This window comes from Centrocercus urophasianus, unplaced genomic scaffold (assembly GCF_019232065.1).
Source record: "Centrocercus urophasianus isolate 14NV4802_14NV808 unplaced genomic scaffold, USGS_Curo_1.0 seq_40, whole genome shotgun sequence".
NCBI classification, from domain to species: domain Eukaryota; kingdom Metazoa; phylum Chordata; class Aves; order Galliformes; family Phasianidae; genus Centrocercus; species Centrocercus urophasianus.
Window position 1 is genome coordinate 5,343,371 of NW_024884978.1, and position 18,468 is coordinate 5,361,838.

Below are 18,468 nucleotides of genomic sequence, written 5' to 3' on the forward strand. Positions count from 1 at the left end.
CTCAGGAACTGTAGTGGGGCAGCTCTGCCTTTTGCCCTTCCATGTGCTGACTGCTATTTTTCCTGTCTCCTCTAGGGTCCGGGTCCGTTACCAAAAGAGGCAGAAGTTGCAGTTTGAAACAAAGCTGGGGATGAATTCTCCATTTTAAACGCTTTCAACTTGAATTCCCTGGGGGCAGGGTCACACAGCAGCATCCTGCAAGGGGAGAGCAGCTGCTCACAGGCTCAGGAAGTTTCCTTTCACACATACAAACCAGACGGCCTCTGCAAAACTGCATCAGCACCTTCAGGGGAGGCTCAGGCAGGACTCTTCTAGTAGGACCCCCCAGTAGGTATGCAGTCCTTTTCTGGCCTGCCACGTTGCTCTCAAGGGAGCCTGCAAGCTCTGATGGCTGTTCAGGCTGCTTTTATTTATTTATTAGTAGAGGTTTTTGTTAGTATAATTGTGATGCTGAAATCAACTGACTCCTTCCTTCTGGGTGAGAAAATGTTTGTTTGTTTTTTACCTGGTTGGATAATCTAGGGCCAGAAGGGGAGCTACAGGGCTGCTAAAGCAAAAGATTTCTATTGAAACCCATTTTTTTATTTTTTTTTTTTTTTCCTCTTCCTGCTTTCCTGGATGATGCATGTGTGCATGCCTGCGCGTGCCCTCAGCTGCCTTCCTCAGCTATCTCTCCTGCTGCTCTTGAGAGTATTGTGGGAATGTGACCTCCAGCCCTCAGCTGGCACAAAGGGATACTGGGAAGGAGCTCTGGTGCCATGCTAGGAAAGTCTGTCTGTCATGGCCAGGACTGCTCTTTAGTGTTGTAGCTGCGTGCCAACTGTTAGTGCTTCAGGAGATGAATGGAAAGGCCTTTAAGAGAAGCTGTCTGAGTTTAACCCTACTTCTGTGGAGCACAGGGAGTTAGGAGGACAGCTCTGCCTGCTTGCACAGCCCAGCTTCCTCCAGCCTATTTGAACCAGCTCTTGTCTGCTTTAATTGCCCTCAAACAGGTAGGTTTACAACTGTCCTCATTTTTGTGATTTTAATTGCTGTTCAGCGAAATGGCTGCTTGAGAGAGCAACAGCAATATTTGTATCTAGAGATAAAACCTGAGACCTCCCTACCCCTTGCATGGAGCAAGGGAGGTGTATTTCCATCTATATCTAGCAGTTGTGACTCCTTTCCCAGCCTGGAACTGTGCTGCACCCATGGAATAGGGGTTCCCTTCTCCCAGTCATGTCTTTCTGTGGTAGTGCTTGGAAGTCTCTCCCCCCGTGCTTCTCCCCACACAGCTATACCCATTTTTCTGGAGGCATCTTTCTTTAGCTGGGGGAAACATTCCACTGATGGCTACTGCAAACCATGATGTGCCCCTAGTGCTGCACATATACTCCTGAGCTCTGAACAGACCCCAGCTGCAGGGGAGTAGTGGTGCTGTTGTGGGCTTATAGTTGGGGGCTATGCAGGAGCACATAGGCTTGCCAACCTATTTACAGCTCATGGAGACATTGACTGTCTTTCTAGTTCTAAAAACAGGTTAAACATGACAAATCCTGGCAGTGTTTTTGCTTCCACTATTAACACTACAGTACACAGCTGCTGTTTCCCTTTGGTGTCCTATGCTAACACAAGGCTGCTGGTCTTCCCTGGCAGGCAGGGCGCTAGCTGGGATACCCAGCCCTACCTGCTGCTCCACCTTGTCTTCCTTACATTTCAACAAAAACAGGGAGAATGCTTGTCATTAAGCAATACCCTTATTGCTGTGGGTCTAGCAGGGGAGCTGGAGTACAGCCAGTCTTTTGAGCTCTGAGGACAGAGTGAGGCTGCTGGAGGCACAGTACAGGTGTCAGGGGGCCTGGAGCCTGTTCTGCAGCTGCAGAGGGGCTGCTCAGGCTCAGTGTTGCTGTTAGAGTTGAATGGAATAGGGAGCCAGTAGCTCAGTGGGGAAAGGCAAAGCTGCTCACCTGCAGTGCAGCAATACTAGGTCAGCCTTTGCCAGGTGAGCTGACCTGAGCTGAGCTCTTCCTTCACTCCTTTTGAATCTGCAGGGCTGCCTGGCTCAGAGAGAATGAGCTGCTGCTTTCAGTCTCACTTAGGTTACTGAAAGCGAGCTCCAGATCACTGGCAACTGAGAAATCAGCTTCTCTTTCTGATGCTAGGGCTGGCTGACAAGTCGGGCATTATCTTCTCCGTAGCCAAGTTGGGCTGCAGGTGGAGGCAGCACGGAGCTGCTCAATGCTATGCCTGCAGAGCAGCCTGCCACCCAGACCTTAGCTCTTGCTCTGTGCTGCTGAACCTGTGGGCAACAAAAGGCAGCAGCTAGGACTTCCTGCTAGCTGCACCTTCTGCAAGAGGTGGTGCCTCCAGGGTTTCTTTCTGTGGGTGATCACAAAAGTTATTGTTCTGCATCCTCCTTCCTCTGTTAGACTTGGGCAGAGCCATGGCCTATTAAACGGGCCTTTGGGATGCTCTGACATTGCCACCCGTCCTCTGCCATTGAGGCATCTGAGGACTGGAGTGAATGGCTTTAGGAGGAAGTTTCCTACATCAAGATGTTTTTAAATGGTGTATATTTTATATTAAATTTTTGGGGGATGAATGTAAAAATATTTGATTTGTATTAAAAAAACAAAGAAACCCTAACACACGTGCATCCAGTATATGAACAGTAATAAATTACTGTCTTAAAAAACATATCCAGGGAACGTTGGAGGGACTCTACACAGCAAGGAGCTATGGATGTGTGCAGTTGGTCATGCCATGGGGTCACAGCTAATGTAACTCACCTCTATTGTAGGAACACAGCCTGAAAGCTTGGTACTCCTAGAATCCGGCCCTGACACTTTCTCCCAGTTTTTGCTGAGCCGTGGGCAAATGAGCCCACCACTGCATCGTTCTCCCACACAGCAACCTTTCCCTTGACCTTCTTGGCCAACCTTTCCCTTACCGATTGATCTCCAGGCAGGTGCTTGCTGCATGGTCATTGCTGAGTGCTGTGACTGCAGCAGGCGGTGCAGCTTGAAACTCAGAAAGAAAAGCTGGTGGTGAGGAGCAAGCACTGGGAGCTCTGGAGAAACACTGATGAGATGAGGCCTAGGCTGCTTGGCCTGAGCAAAGGATCCAAAGCTGGGCAGAGGGACTGGAAGGCAGTACTTGTACCCAGTGTGCTCATCACACGCTGCTGTCACAGTCATCATGCTCAGTCTGAACATTAACCTTGCTAGAGGTGACAGCGCATCTTGTATCAGGAAAATTATCTGAAGGAACCCAGATCTTAAGCATGCAGGGGGCAGGGTAAAACTGCTTCTCAGCGGACTTCAAACAGAGCAGGAGGCGAGATTGTATGATTTGACATGAAGAAGACAACTATGCAGAACTATAAAAAGGGTGAAATAGGCCCCACTGTTTAATAGAATTCAGTCTTAATGGATGTTAGTGGAAAACAAAACATTATCAACACAAACAGCAGAAGGTTTAAAATCTTGTCAGTCTAATGATTACATGGGCAATTTGTTTTGCTTCTGTCTTGCTGCACGGAGCAGGTGCAGGCAGGGTCAGTCCCAGCCATAGTGTGCATAACTTACACACCATACAGTAGCTTCAAAATAGTAATCTAGAGCTTAAAAAATAGGTATTCTGAAAAAATCAAGTGTTTAATTCCCTTATTGACAGTGAGAGCGGCATGATGCTGCCCTCAGGTGGCTCAGACAGCGACAGCTCCACACCAGTGTCCTCTTACACCTGACCCAAGGGTACAAGACTTGCGGTTCTGGCTAGTAAATATATATAATAAATCACATTTAAAATATATACATTGGCCTTTAAAAAAAAATTACAGTTTATCAATGTCAGGAAAAACAAACAAACAAAAAAAACCCAAAAAAACTGGATTTGTCCCAGGTTGACTCATGAGAATAAAAACAGTTGTGAAAAGGTTTGTGCAAACCTTTTGATAAAGTGCCACAGGCTGGAGCTGTTTTAAAATCATCATGTCCACGATGCAGCACTTGCCTGTCAGACATGGTCATTTAAACACGCGCTATATGATGTTTGGAACAGAGCAACCAACTAGCCAGGAGTAAGGTGCCTTAACCACCTCAAATTGACCTCAGGTCCCAGCCAATCCTTTCTTGGGGAATTTTCCATCTTTGCTTCCAGCCCAGGAGCAAGGCTAGCACATCCTACCAGGCTGTGGTGCCATGGCCATGTGGGAGAAGGCCCACATGAGCCAACTGGGCAGGCTCTGCTCTTCCATGCAAGGTAAGGGGCTGTGAACAAGCTCCTTCAGTCTCACATTCCCCAAAGGACTGGGAAAACCTTCTTGGCCACCTTCTCCCTTTCCAGTTTGGTTTTGTGTGGGACATTTTCTAACAGAGGTTGGAAATGGAATTTATTTTTCCCTTTTTTCAGAATTTTTCTAACAAATGGCACTTCAGTACAATCTTAGGTTCCCTTCTGGTGCTGCGGTGCTTTCATTTGCTTGGCATGCTGAGTACAAGCCAAGTTCAGGGCTCTTGGTCATATTTAGACATGCACTACTAACAGATCCTGGAAGAGAAATCTGTCTTCAAGCTATGCAGACGTTCCTATTGCTGGATGCAATGAGCTACCACTGCTGTTCCCCTGCTACAGCCACCGGGCTGTAACTGCATCCAGTGTGTGTGCACAGCAGCTGTTACTGAGCCGAGTTCACCGCATGCATGTGAGATCACCCCTCTTACTGGGTTTTAGCACTGCATCGAAGCCTGGTCCCAAATGCTGCTGCTGTGTAACAGCATTCACAGCCTGTGCCAGCTTCTCCTTGCAGGGAGAGTGCAAATGGGAAGAGGGAGTAGGAAGAGGGCCCACACCTAAAAAGAAATGAGGGTTAAAGAAAAAACCAAAAAGCTACCACTAACCATTCTGCTACTTTATCCCTGTAAGCTCGAGGGCTGCATTTTGGGTAGGCACAGTGTAGCAAAGGCCAGCCTCCACAGAATACATTGCTCTAGACTGCCTTAAATGCGTCCATGTGTGGCATTCAGTGCCACCATCCCCATGACTGTGGGCATACACAGTGCAAGCCCCATCCTGGGAGGTGTGGGTCCCACTGGGGCTTTCAATCCACTCACATTACATGCTGCCTGACACTAATGCATTTGGAAAAGCAACAAATAAAGCAGGAAGGTTCCTTCTCACTGTACGAGCTGCCAAATGAGGACAAGCCCTGTCTTCTTTCAGCTGCTGTCAGGCAAGGCTCTGCGTGGTAGCCAGCTCCATGGCAGTTGCCCAGGAAGGTCTTTCTTTTGACACACTGTTGGCAGGGGATAAATAATAAGAAGCAGGATTCAGTGCAGTGAGGAAAGAGAAAGGTCCTTTGTGGAGGTTCCTCAGCTCTGTGCAAGGGAGCGAGGACTCCTCCATGGCCTCCAGGAGCGCAGCCCTCCTGGGCTCTCCTCTTTCTGTCAGTCCAAAGGAAAATGCCTGACTCCCTCATAAAGCAGCCCACAGTTGTACAGCAGTGGTGACATGAGGCCAGGCAGCTCTCAGTGACATGAGGGGTGAGGAGGGCAATCCACATCCCCAGCAGTGTTGCAAAGTGCAGGGAGGGGGCAGCTGGAGGAACCTAAAGGCACCGCTTGGCGCTGATCCGTTCTTCCCCCATCAGGCTCACAGAGCAGACAGAGGTGGGAAAGGGAAACAGGGAACAAGCCTCAGTCCAGCATTGCATCCAACTGGTCGGCCAGATCATCAAACATATTGCTGATGTCCTCCAGGATGTTCTTGGCTGAGTGCGTGGCCCTGAGGGGGCTGTGAAGGGAAGGGAGAGGTGGTTAGAACACAGCCTGAAGGCTCAAAGTGCAAATGGGGCAGAGGCAGCAAGGATGAACTGGATCCTCCCAGGCACAGCCAGACCTCAGCATGCTCGACTGAGTGTGTCACAGGCATGTGTTATCTGTGTGCTGCAGCCTGCACACAGTCCTGGGGCTGCCTGGGCACCAGCTGCTGCCTTTAGGGCTGGAGGCCCCCAGCCCTATGCCTGGCTCCCCAGTACCATTCCCAGGGGTCTCACCCCAGCATCTTCTCCCCCAAAGCCACCTCACCTCTGCACCTCCTCCACTGTGATCTTCTTCTCAGCTGCCTGCAATGTGGTGATGCTGGTGTGCTCCAGCCGCTGCTGGACCAGGGCAGCCCCTGGGGCAGAGGCCAAGGGCTTTACAAACACCTTGCTGCTTGCCTCCAGTGTCAGTGGGCTGGGGCCAGCCAGGGACCCGATCACATCTGGCACTGACTCAGTAGCTGCCCAGGGAGCGACAGTATGGCGGGAGGGCTGCAGGACCTGCTGGTAGATGGTCTTGGGCCCAGAGAACACCAGCTTTGTGGACGCCACTGAAGTGTGCTTGGCAGGGATGTCTGCAAGAGAAAAAGCCTCATGGCATGAGGTGGCACAGGTCCCCCTCACTGGGCTGGTTGGGAATGCCACATCAAGCCAGCCGCGGTAGAAGAGAGCCTCAGACCCTGCCACAACCCTAGAGGCCTCCCCACAGATCCCCATACCTGGAGCAGGCATCCTCACCACAGTAGTGCTGAGCAGTTCTGTGGGGCTGGGAGCTTTGATGGGGCTTGGTGCCTTCTTAATCCCTTTCTCCAGTGACAAGATGCTCTTCTCTATCTCAGCAATCCTGAACTCCACACTGTCATCGTCAAAAGCATCTCCAGCCAGTCCAGCCTGTGGTGCTGGCCCCTGTGTGGTGGGGCCCACGATGCTTACAGCCTGGGCCTGGGCATACTGGGGTGCAGAGCTGGCCCCCACCTCAGCCTGCCCTGCCATGCTGAATGCCTTCAGCACTGCCTGCAGAGGCTCCCGCTCCTTGAAGCGGGGTCGGCGCTTCACCGTGTCTGACTCAGTGAGGTTGAACTCCAGCATGGGCAGCTCCCTGGTGGCAGTGGACACAGCCGTCTCCTTCCCATCAGAGCACAGGGCCTCCGCAGGCTGGGAATTGGGCTCTGTGCCTTGCACTGCAGTGTCAGCCTTAGGTTGCCCAGCAGGCTTTGGTCGCTGCTTGATAGTTAAGTTGCCTTCTTCTGCAAAGGGGATGCACTCACTGGAACTGTTCTGGGAGGATGAAGAGACCTCTGGCTTGGCCTCTTCTTCTGCATCTGAGCAGGCATCCTCCTGCCTACCCTGCACAGCCTCTGACATGGGAGTACTGGGCTCACTCAGTGTCCGTCTCCTCGGCTTGCTGCTATCAAATGAGTCCCAGCCAGAATCAGAGAGCACAGTGCCACTGGGATCACAACTGTTGTGGGACTTATCATCCACAGCAGCCTTGGAGAGAGAGTCCTGAGCCACATGCAGTGGTTTCGGGGCTAGGAGAGGTTTGGGTGGATTCAGCCCTGGTGTTTCCTCCAGTGCGGCCACCAGGCTCCTCACTGTCCTGCTGCAGCCGCTGTCACTGGGGCTGGCACCTGTGTCAGCCACATCCCGGGGTACAGAAGGCTGTCGCTCAGGGTTAGGAGGCTGTTCATTGTCCACTTCGGTGGTGGGAGTGCTAGAGACAGAACTGAGACGCTTAGGAGGCGGCGGCGGGGGGCCCTTGCGCTTGGCCCGGATGGCAAAGGACTGGCTGCGGGTCACCTTGGCCTCTGTCTGCAGGCAGGCCCGTGGCATCTGGCTGCGTCCTGGCCGCCGCGTCAGGGTGGCATAGGAGCCCAGCGTGCTGGTGGGTATCCCCTCCTCCTCCTCAGGCTCTCCATCCGACAGTGCATAGCGGTTCAGGCTATGTGAGCGCTTCTTGTTCTTGGAGCCTTCACCCCCCTTGTGCTGCTCCCCTGTCTGCCAGGCATTCGGGGTTGTGGCAGCTTTGAGCAGCTCAGCAGGGCTACATTGACTGTGCAGGTACGAGAAAGCTTTTGGGGCTGATGTCTGCAGACTGCTTTTCTGCCCAGAGGAGGGGTAGGAGTGTGCAGAGGTCTTAGGCTGCTCTGCTCCCTGACTGGAAGGGGTTCTTGGGGATTTCAAGGAGACATGTGGGTACATGAAGACATATGGAGCTGTTGCCTTGCTGGGAGTCTGGGGAGGAGTGCTGGGAGTGACCATCAGTGTCCCCACATGGCCAGCACCTTTCTGAGCTGTCAGCCGGGCATACTGATCTGTGCCTTCAGGCAGGTTCCTCTCCTTAAGAGGGCTGCCCCCACTGCAATTAGCGAAGCCATTCAGCCCCTCAGGGGAGGTGAGCTTCCCATAGGGCTCTGGGCTAGGCTGTCTCGGCAGGCTGGCCAGGTTTTCCTTGCTGTGAGGTGGCATGCAGGATTGCCCGCTGCTGCTGCTGCTGCTCTCCCCGCTGCCCAGGCTCTCCTGAGAGGGACTGGAGAGGTGCCGGCACGGTACGTTGTCCTGTGAGTGCCCCGAGCCCCGGGACCGCACCCCAATGCTCTCCTGGCTCCGTGACATTCCTTGGCTGTTTTTGATGCTGAGCGTCTCGTGGCAGCTGTTGGACATGGCTGTCTGGAGCTCGTAGCTGAGCTCGCTGTCCTGGAACGTTGTCATTTTGGGTGTGTTTGGGGACTGGCACTCCCCATTCTCCAGTGACTCAATAGTGACAATGTCCAGGGCACCAGGGACTTTATGTCTTGTCAGTGTCGCTTCTGTTTGGCTGAGGCTTTTGCGGAGGTCTCTGAGCTTCTTTACAGCCAACATGATCTTCTTCTGGTGGCCTGGGAGAGAGTTTCAAGAGGAAAGGGATGTTAGGTTGGCTCCTTCCCTCGAAGGCCTTTGTTTTTTGGCTGAGAACAGCCAAGGTCATACCACCAACTGGGGCAAAGGCCTTCAGGTTATCCAGAGCCTGCCTATGAGAGGAGATAAACCAATGCCAACCTCCAACAAGCACAGCCTTACTCCAGTCTGCCCAAGGTAGTCCCTGGGGATGACCAGGAACTCCCCTTTGCAGGTGTACAGGACATGCCTGCACTGCCCACCCCATGCGAGGTCAGGACACGAGGACCTGGCCAGGAGACTCAGCTGCCCTGGGCTACCCCTATGATGCAGCAAGGACTCACCCAGCTTGTTGATGCCAATCTCTTGCAAATCCTCCCATGTCAGGTCTGTGACAATGGTGATGGAGTCATAGCCGTTGTTTACCAATTTTTTGTGGTATTGCGGCAAACCAATGGCACTGAGCCAATCCATCAGATCAGCCTGTGAAGAGCACAGAGATGCTGCCATGAGCATCAAGGGATGGGCAGTGCTTTCACCCACCTTCTCCCTGTTCCTGACTGGGAGGCTGCTTTCTCGGGATCTCTCTCTGGCTGAATTAATGCAGGCAGTTTCAGTGTTCATTTTCTTATAGCTCCCCCATCCTGTCCTGGGGAAAGGCAGCTCTGAGAAAAGAGGACCAAAGCCCTGACGCCAGGGACTCACCGGAATATAGTTGGGCAGCCACTCGGTGATACTGAGCTGCCCAATCTCACTGGAAATTTTCTTCCTGTGGCCTGGTTTGGTCACACCGATGGCCGTCAGGTCCTAACACAAGCAGAGCGGGGCAACAGTTAGCAGCAGCATGGAAAGCATGGAGCAGCAAGCACCTACAGCCAGCAGGACAAGGGGTGCAAGCCTGCAGGGAAGGACTTGCCTTACCTCTGGTGTCATTCGACTGATGGTGGGGACATCGTAGCCAGCATTGAGGAAGTTGACAGTGTATGACTCCAGCTGGAACTCACTCAGCCAGTTGTAAATGGCTTCTGCATCCTGGGGAGAGGACAAGGCAAAGAGAAGCCTGTGACGACAGCTGCATGGGTTGGTTGGAGCATGACAACAGGAACTCCTTGAGGAAGACCCACTCATTCCCAGCATTCCCAAAACTCAGCTCCATCTCCCCAGTGCAGCAAGAGCTGGGCAGAGAGCCCCAGACATGGTCCTCCCACCCTGCATACCAGATGTTGCCTGGCCTAATTACCTTCCCCTCAAGGAGCTGCTCAGGTCGCAGAAACTGGTGTGAAAAGACTTTGTCTCCAGGGGTGCAGCTGCTAGGGGTCTGGTGGCCTGGGGGCCCTGGCAGAGAGAACAGGGGAGAGGAGAGAGTCACACAGGGACCTGGGCAGCACACAGCCCCAAGGACAGGGCACAGCTGTCCCTAAGGCCCCATGGTTTTGAGACATCCCTCACCTGTCATGGAAGTAATCTGCTCATTGCGTGGCTCTGATCCCAAAATCTGTTGCTGGAGGTCATCACCAGTGGAGGGCAGCGGCTGAGGGAGAGGAAGAACGAGTGGAGGAAAAACATCCCTCCAGAAGGGCCTTATTTCTGTGAGCTCTAGTCCCACTGTTTTTTTTCCCACAGCAGCAAATACATTTTGATAAAGGATGCTCAGCTTTGTCAGTCCCTGCTTTGCCAAGAGGTGCAGGGGATTACAAGGGAAGCGCTGGACTACATCGTCATCCTGATTCAGCCTGGGTTAACTGTGGGGAAGAGCATGGGGACAGCAGGGGCTGGTACCTACCCTGGTGTTCTCAATGACGATGTTGGTGTTTTGCCCGTTGGTACCCTCAGTGCTCTGTCCACTGCCTGCACTGCGGATGCTGCCAATGCTGCCCTCACTGCCCACGCTGTTCCTGTCTCCTGCTGCTCAAGGATAGGAGGGAAGGCTGTCAGCTGTGACAGCACAATGACAACAGCAAAATCCAACCCCCCCCAAGGTCCCTCCAGCCACACATCATGCAACAGTCCCTCCTGGCACACACAGCACAGACAGGGTGACCTGGGCTGGCATGGGACACACAAAAGGGACATGAGAGCTCAGTCTGACTGAAGACACCGGGAGGCTGCTCTACGGACTCCCCTAAGCTCCCTTTCTCTACAGTTGCTCCCTCTTGTCTAGCTGCTTCCCTGTGAGGATGTGGAAGGAGAGAGTATCCCAAAGTCCCCCACGCAGACAGGACTGGGGGCAGAGAAAGGTCCGCAGTCATTCTCCCTCCGCAGCTGCATCCCTGACCTGAGCTGTCAGGGCCTGGGGCCGTCCAGGTTAGGGTGAGGTGGCCATAGGATGCTGGGGCTGCCTGCTGCGGACACTCGCTGGGGAGATGCTGCAGCTGTGGAGGGCTGCAGTCAGGGAGTGCCGTGGGGGCCCCAGGAGTGCCCTGGTGCTGGTGTGTGGACGCCATGCGGGGGAGGATCATGCCTGCATTCAAAGACAAAACATGCATGGTCAAAGTTTGTGTAGGAGACAGCAAGGGGGCACATCTCAGTCTCAAACCCCAGATTTCTACCACACCAGTCACACAGCCTCCTGTGTCCACCAGAATCCTCTCTTTCCCTGCCACCTAGCTAGCCAGGGCTGCAGGGACTTGTCTATGGGAGGTGCTGGGAAGGGTGAGGTGGTTTCACATGGGAGACAACAGACCCAGGGTGGTCACTGACCTGTTCGCTTGCTGATGACTTCAGCAATGGAGGGGGGGAAGTACCCAATGCGATCAGTGCCTTTCTGAATGTCATGGATGTGTCCCTTCCATCGCCCATCCGGATGCTGCTCCAGGACCTGATGTAGGGAGAGGAGGAAGGGGCTGGTACTGTGGGTAGTGGTGGAGATGGGGGGCAGGGAGTCGGGAGCAGTCTCACCGTAATGACGTCTCCTGCCCGGACATTGAGAGCAGTTGGGTCATGGAGGTTCCAAAAATCCTTCAAAGCTCGTACCTTCAGGATTCCTGATGCCTCTGAACAAGAGACAGAAAAACAAAGGAAGGTGTCAGCGCAGTGGATTGGGAAGTGGATTGGGAAAGGCAGGAGGAGAAAAAAAGAGTGAAGAGAGAACATTAATACTGCAGGTAGGGCTTGCTTGATCACTGGGGATCACCCACAAGGAGAATGGGAGCACATGTGATGAGACTCAGCTACTGACACTTGCACACAGGCTGGTTTAAGACTACTGGGAGGGTAAGAGCAACAGGCAAGTTCCATTAGGAAGATGTTCCTCTCAGTGCCAGGCAGGCCCTGGCCACAGGCAAGTCCCATCTCACCTCTCAGCAGCTGCTTTATGTCTTTGCTGGCATGTGAAGTGGTAAACTGGTTGACAATGTCCAGTGCTGTCTGGTTGTAGGTGTTCCTGATATTCACGTCAACACCGCCCTGCCCAAGGAGGGATACAATTAGTGCCAGAATCTGCAGCAGCACCCACCTGGCAGGGGATGGGGGGAGGAAGGGTATGAGAGAGGGGAAGGTGATCAAGCCTCATGGGTTTGTCCACAAGTGCAGTCCTGTCCCCGTTGTGCTCACCTCCAGCAGCAAACGCACCACCTCTGTTTTGCCATAGAGCGCGGCCTCATGCAAGGCTGTGCCCGTCTTTGTCTGCTTATTGATCTCAATTCCAGCCTTCAGCAGCTGCCTGGTAGCAAGGAGGGAAAGGCATGAACAGGAGGACACAGGAACAGGGGCCAGGGGATCAGCTCTTTGCAATGGGAAGGGGACAACCCTCTGCACTGCTGAGGCTTTGGGAATGAGGCACCAGTGCCTGTAACAGGGACATGAGTTTAGGAGGATGCAAGACCGAAGTCATGACGGTTTTTGGCACTGAGCGATGCCAGGGCTGTGTGGGGGTTACCTGATGATCTCCTTGTGCCCATTCTTGGCTGCCAGGTGCAGTGGGGTGGTGTAGTTGGGGTCGGTCGCATCTTTTGACTGCCCCTCCAGGAGGGCAACGCACAGATGGCTGTTCAGTAGCAGTTGGGCCACCTGCATAGGCACAGGGTGAGCAATGAGGTGCAGGTGACCCAGTCACAACAAGGCACTTGCACTTGCTTTCTTCAGGGCTGGCTCTGTGCTCCTTATCTCATCACTTCCATCCATCCCATAGCCTTAGGTCTTGGCTGTGCCTGGACAGAGCTTGGCTGCGACCACTGTATTGGGAGGGGCTGCAGAAAGTCACCACAGCCAGAAATAGTCTTCCCATAATCAGGCTTTTCAGATCAAGCCCGAAAAAACACATCTCCCCAAGCCTGGAGTGACTCTCAGCATCTCAAGGCAACCCAAAGGCACAGACGAGTTATTTTTACTGCCCTGTTTATAGCTGCAGATATTACAGATACTCCAAAAATGGAAATATCCCCATGTACCCCACCCCAATGGGGCATGGGACAGTCTGGCTGGCCACACACCAGCCCAGCCCCACCACACTGGCTCAGCTGGGGTCTCCTGAGTCATAGGGAGGCTCTCTGTCCACACAAACTGAGCTGGGACTTTGAGCAGCTGAATGGAGCTGGGCCCTGCAGGCTGGTGGGGATCAGCAGGCTCAGCCTGTCCTTAAATGAGAGCAAAGCCACAATGGGTGGGGGGAAGGTGTGAGCTCTCAGAAACAAGGAGACCCAGGTTCTCTGTCAGTCTGCTGCTGCCTTGCTGTGAGGCTGGGAGCAAAGGCAGCAGCTCGAAGCTTCAGGACCTGGTCTTGCCTAGCCACAAGAAGAGGTGAGTGCTGCCCGCCAGGCTGTGGAGTTCATGGCAGAGTGCTCACCTTCAGTCGCCCAAACTCGCAGGCCAAGTCCAGGGGGGTTTTCTTCGCCTTGTTGATGAGACAGGGGTTGGACTGGTGCTGCAGAAGCATCTCCGACTACAGGGGAGCAATGTGGGGACTCAGCATCGCCCTGCTCCTGCATCACACCCACCCACAAGGACAGATCCAGCTGAGGTATGTGGCCGTCGCTGGCTCCAGTTCCCACTTACCACCTCGTAGTGGCCATACTGTGCTGAAAGGTGCAGTGGAATCTGCCCATCCAGTGAGGCCATATTGACAGAGGCGGCAGCACGCAGCAGCACCCGCACTGGCTCCACGCGTCCCTGCCAGGCTGCGTAGTGCAGGGGGCGCATCCCTGGGGGAAATGGGGCTCAGCAAGGCAGAGGGCAGCTCAGCGTCTGATATGGCTCAGAGGGCTAGGCTGGCTGCCGTAGGGAGAGGGCATGAGGTCACCCCTTACCGTTGCTGTCCTTGATGTCCACAGTGGCCTGTGCCTCCAGCAGGAGTGAGATGAGGTCCAGGCTGCCACCCAAGGCTGCATGGTGCAGTGCTGAGAACCTATAGCACAAGGCAGGGCCCAGTTCCTCCCATGCTATTCTGACAGCCCCACTTTGCACAGGGACTGAGGGTTGAGGGTTGGGCCGGCCACTAGGTGGTTCATGGCTATGTCCCTTTTGACTGCTCCAAACACAGCTCAGTGTCAGCCAGTGCCTCAGTTTCCCCATAGCAAAGTGGAGGTAAATACCCCTGTGCTGTTCCTGTTCTGTCTTGCACATGCCAGCAGTGATGCCAGGAGCCCATGGCACAGCAGGAAAGGCTGCCAGCAATTAATATGCTCTGTGTCTCAGGGCTGTGAAAGGAGTCTATTTGCCCAGCATGCTCCCCCTGTGCTGTCACCTGCAGGGCTACTGCCAAAATACAAGGTCCTTACTCCATTGAGGGAACTTTAAATGAGGAGGGATGTGCTGACCACAGCAAAGGGCTGCTTCCTCCTCCAACACAGCCACACTGAAACCTCTACCCCAAAACAAGTGTATGGTTGGGAGGAAATCCCCCTGGCCATCCCTGCAGGGGCTTCTTATAAACCAAACACCACATGTGGTGCTTCAACAGGGACCCTTTATGCACCAGCAGCCCTCCTGGATCTGCCTGAACATGAACCCTATGCCTTATCAGAATTAGATCTACTTTTACTATTAGATTTTTTTTTCCTATTAAGCTCCATCTATATACTATTATTTTAAGATGGTCACGCTGCACATTTCCAACCCCCTGTAGGCCTACTAGCACTGACACTTCCTCCTACAGAGTCCTCGAAAAGAAAACAGAAATTAGGTACAACAATACTTAAACCAATGCTAATAATTTATGGGTCAGAGTTAATTCAATAAGAATAATGTGCTTATTTATTTTATTGGCCTCTGTGGTTTCCTTAACTCTTAGAACCCAGCCTATTAAGTGCTTGGATCTTGGAAGTGATGAGCTGCACAAATATGCTGCGGTCACTTAGCAATCACATCTCTTCTTTCTTTAACCCCCCTACGTAAAAGGATTTTGCTCTTGGGATGTTAAACACGCACACAAGCATGTGCATGTTCTGTGGCTGGCTGGACAGTGCTCCTCAGTATGCTACCCAACACTCAGGACACCTTGAACTTGTTTCAGCCCCAGTCCTACAGGAGGGGATGCAGAAGAGCTCAGATCCACATGTTTTGTCTGCCTCTGTAGGGCTTGCACTGGCTCCATAAAGTAGCACTGTCTTGAGATATTGTTGCATTTTCAAGGCTCAGCGGTTAACTTCGAAAACTTCACAATACCCACCCAGAAGCAAGAGGGCATTGAAGAGAGAGCTACCCCAAGCAAACCTTTCCCCTCCTCTCTGGAAGTGCCCAGGCAACCAGCAGCCTCATGGGGCAGGGAGTACTCACCCATCTGCATCCTGGTAGTTCACATTCAGGCGCTTGGCAGATCCCAGGAGCTCTACAGAGACAAGTGATGACAGTCAAGGTGAGAAGCAGAGCCCCTGCAGCTGAACAGGACACCCACGAGGACCCACATCCCACAAGAAACTCACTTCCCAGCATGCAGACCACTGCCTGCCCCATCTCTGCAACGTCTCCCCTCTCTTGCTCCACATTCACCTCCACAATTCACCTTCATGAACCCTCCCTCCACCACCCTGAGCCCACTCTAACTCAGATCCATTCCCCTCTGTCCTTCCTGCCCCCTGTCCTTCTCTGCGCACCCCCAGGACCCTGGATAGGTTGGACCCTGCAACTCGTACCACTCCGTGTGGGATAGTGCTTCCCTCCCCTTTATAAGCAGCAGTGCCCCAGAAGTGCTGAGCAGGGCATTTCACCCCCAGTCGCTGTTGTTGCCTGCCAAGGCCAGGCCCAAAGCCCACACAAATGGCATTTTTATGGTGCAGTCAGAGGCTGAAGCATCTGGCCATGAATGCCAGGATTGTGCCACTGCAGCCATCCCACCACCTGCCCCTCCCTCCCCCCTTTTCAGGGCTACAGAGCAACAGAAGACGTTCACCCCACCCTGGTCCCAGCACGTGTCCCTGCTCCCCACTCCTTCCCTCAATTCGAATGAATTCCTTTCTCCCACACAGAGAGGACTGTATTCTCCATGAGGGGCTGGCAGAGGATTAACAGCTCTGGAATTCATGTGCTAAGTAAAACAGGAAAGAAAGGAAAAGGTATGCAAGGGACAAGAAATGAAGCCACTCATCTGCCTTTCCAAGCAGAGCTATCACTGATGAGCTGAGTTTAAATGCTTTGAAAGATTTCTGTGCTGTTCCCTATGAAAAATCGAAGTCTGACAACTGGGCTTCAGATCGGGCTGAACCAGCTCAAGCCACATTGAAATGAGATGGGGTTCTAGGGAAGGAGCCTCCTTCCTTGCAGCCGAGCAGACTGGGAGATGTGCAGCCCTTCTGCCAGAAACCAGGGCTGAAAATGGGAAGGCACCCATTCATCATCCAAATGTATGATTAAAAGGAAACCAAATAATGGTGCATGCATTCCTGCCACTTAGAATGTTCTGTAAACAGCCTAATTATTCACAGAATCATGGAGATTGGAAAAGACCTCCAGGACCATCATCCACCACTATTTCCCCACTAAATCATGTCCCTTAGAACCGCCCTTAAAAGGTTCTTGAACACGTCCAGCGATGTGACCCAACCCCATTCCTGGGCAGCCCATTCCAGCGCCTGACCACTCTTTCGGAGAAGAAAGTTTTATCCATGAAGATGTTAACTGGTTCTTATTCTGACCAAACGTGGCATTGTCTTTGGTTGTGCTATTTTTTTGGATTTATTTCTAAGTTTACTCTATGTAAACCTTTGCTCATTACACATATATGAACGGACTTTGAGTAGCTGCTGCTGAAGGACTCGTGACTACTTGCCACGACTAAGATTGGGATGGGATGTCCATCATCAGCCAAGCAGCAATTCTATAGACCTACAGAGCTCCTGCAAAGAGATCCTCACTGTGTGCATGGGCAGGAGCTCCAGAGCTTAGCTAGGTGGGCAGTGCTGAAAGAGTGCAATGGATGGAGATACCCACTGAGTACAAGCATGCCTGAAAAGGCAGAAACCCTGGGGGCTTTGCACAGGCAAAGAGAAGAGCAGAGTGATGGAGATCAGCCTGGCAGGGGAAAATGTATGTAGCACAACAAGGCAGCTTCTGCCAGCCCCATCCTGTCTACCCTGTCCAAAATTGCGTGTATGGCGCATGGGGGCCAGTCAAAGCAATCTCAAAAAGACAATTTGCTCAATGTGAGGATGGGTTAAAACTGAGCAGGACCAATCTAACCACAACACTGCAATGTGGCAGCTGGATCCTTCCCAGATGCATCATCACCTTCTTTGGGACTACACCGGGGCTGGAGTACTCACAGGCCTGGCCAACATGCTGCTGGGCATATGCTCACCTCCACGAAGGATTAATCTGGACCAAGGCCACCAAAGCAGAGAACTGATACTGAAATGCAGAAAGCCCTGCTAGAGAGAATTTCAGGGAAAAAGTCTACTTTGCACTTCCCAAAGGTTAACCCTAGACAAGTCCTCCATACTCATCCCCGTGCTCCCCCTAGGGGTCCTGCTGACTCCATCCCATACCCTATGCACTCACCTGCTCCTTCCCAGGCAGGATGGGACTTGGCAGCACTGACCAGGGCTGAGCAAGTCCTTGAGGGAAGGAAGTAAACTTCTGTGCAGCATCTTGCTCCCAAGCAGCAGGCAGGAAACACCTCCAGAGAGCTCCAGCAAATTGCTTACACATACAGGGTCCACATGCTACTCAGGATGTGGTCATGGCAAAGGCTGCACTCAGATATGGTGCCACAACCCTAATAGCTGATTGCTCCACCCCAGCTGTGGGAATGCACTGCTTCTCAAACTTTTGGACTCCTGGTCACAGCAGTTTCCAGCCCTGCATCACTGGTGGGGAGGGAGCTGGCTCTAAGGCACCTGGCAGGGGGAGTTGGAATTGTATGTCCCCATAAACATGTTGCAAAACAGCTCACCAGCAGCTCACCCATGCAGCATGTTGTTGCCCCATGCCTCTGTTTCCCCATGGGACTGGATTGCCTCCATTCCATGGGGGCTGCACTGTGTGACATGGGGACACCCAGGAGGGCAGTCTGCGAGGGTGGGTACCTTTCAGCACCACTGGCAGCCAGCCTGGTGCAAATCCGTATTTAACCTCCTGGGACACTTGCCAGGCACTGGCTGCGTGGAGTCAGACTTACCCTTGCCCAACTCCCTGTGCCAGCACACTGGGCTCCATGAGTCACTCATGCGTTTCATCTCACCCCTGTGGGGACACCTGCTGTTTCCTCAAGCACCACTGTGGAGATAGACATGGTCCCTCTGGAGCATTGAACCATTTGTTGGTTGCTTGCAGGGAAGGAGAGGCTCATCTTGTTTGGGCTTAGCTGGATATCAGGATAGACCTTATATCTCTCTGTGGCATGAAGAGGTGACATCCACCTA

General features: G+C 53.0%; 2 protein-coding genes across 9 annotated transcripts in view; one reads left to right on the plus strand and one right to left on the minus strand.

The window, feature by feature from the left end:
* TMEM94 (transmembrane protein 94) overlaps positions 1-10,324 on the plus strand; it is a 55,011-nt gene extending 44,687 nt beyond the window's left edge. For both annotated transcript variants that reach the window (XM_042832792.1, XM_042832793.1), the window contains one exon: positions 76-10,324. In XM_042832792.1, the coding sequence (XP_042688726.1) occupies positions 76-148 (73 nt within the window). In that variant the 3' untranslated portion in view covers positions 149-10,324. The remainder of the gene's footprint in view (positions 1-75) is intronic.
* Positions 3,360-18,468, minus strand: part of CASKIN2 (CASK interacting protein 2) — a 31,080-nt gene continuing 15,971 nt past the window's right edge. For 3 of the 7 annotated variants that reach the window (XM_042832785.1, XM_042832787.1, XM_042832786.1), the window contains 17 exons: positions 15,389-15,440; positions 13,921-14,018; positions 13,670-13,815; positions 13,461-13,556; positions 12,555-12,685; positions 12,230-12,338; positions 11,974-12,082; positions 11,576-11,670; positions 11,378-11,495; positions 10,953-11,138; positions 10,461-10,582; positions 10,127-10,208; positions 9,918-10,012; positions 9,599-9,709; positions 9,022-9,484; positions 6,066-8,679; positions 3,360-5,772 (listed from right to left, as the gene is read on the minus strand). In XM_042832785.1, the coding sequence (XP_042688719.1) occupies positions 5,676-5,772; positions 6,066-8,679; positions 9,022-9,484; positions 9,599-9,709; positions 9,918-10,012; positions 10,127-10,208; positions 10,461-10,582; positions 10,953-11,138; positions 11,378-11,495; positions 11,576-11,670; positions 11,974-12,082; positions 12,230-12,338; positions 12,555-12,685; positions 13,461-13,556; positions 13,670-13,815; positions 13,921-14,018; positions 15,389-15,440 (4,724 nt within the window). In that variant the 3' untranslated portion in view covers positions 3,360-5,675. Of the gene's footprint in view, positions 5,773-6,065; positions 8,680-9,021; positions 9,485-9,598; positions 9,710-9,917; positions 10,013-10,126; positions 10,209-10,460; positions 10,583-10,952; positions 11,139-11,377; positions 11,496-11,575; positions 11,671-11,973; positions 12,083-12,229; positions 12,339-12,554; positions 12,686-13,460; positions 13,557-13,669; positions 13,816-13,920; positions 14,019-15,388; positions 15,441-17,605; positions 17,732-18,468 lie in introns of those variants that run through there. The other 4 variants (XM_042832790.1, XM_042832788.1, XM_042832791.1 and 1 more) reach the window with 4 other exon arrangements.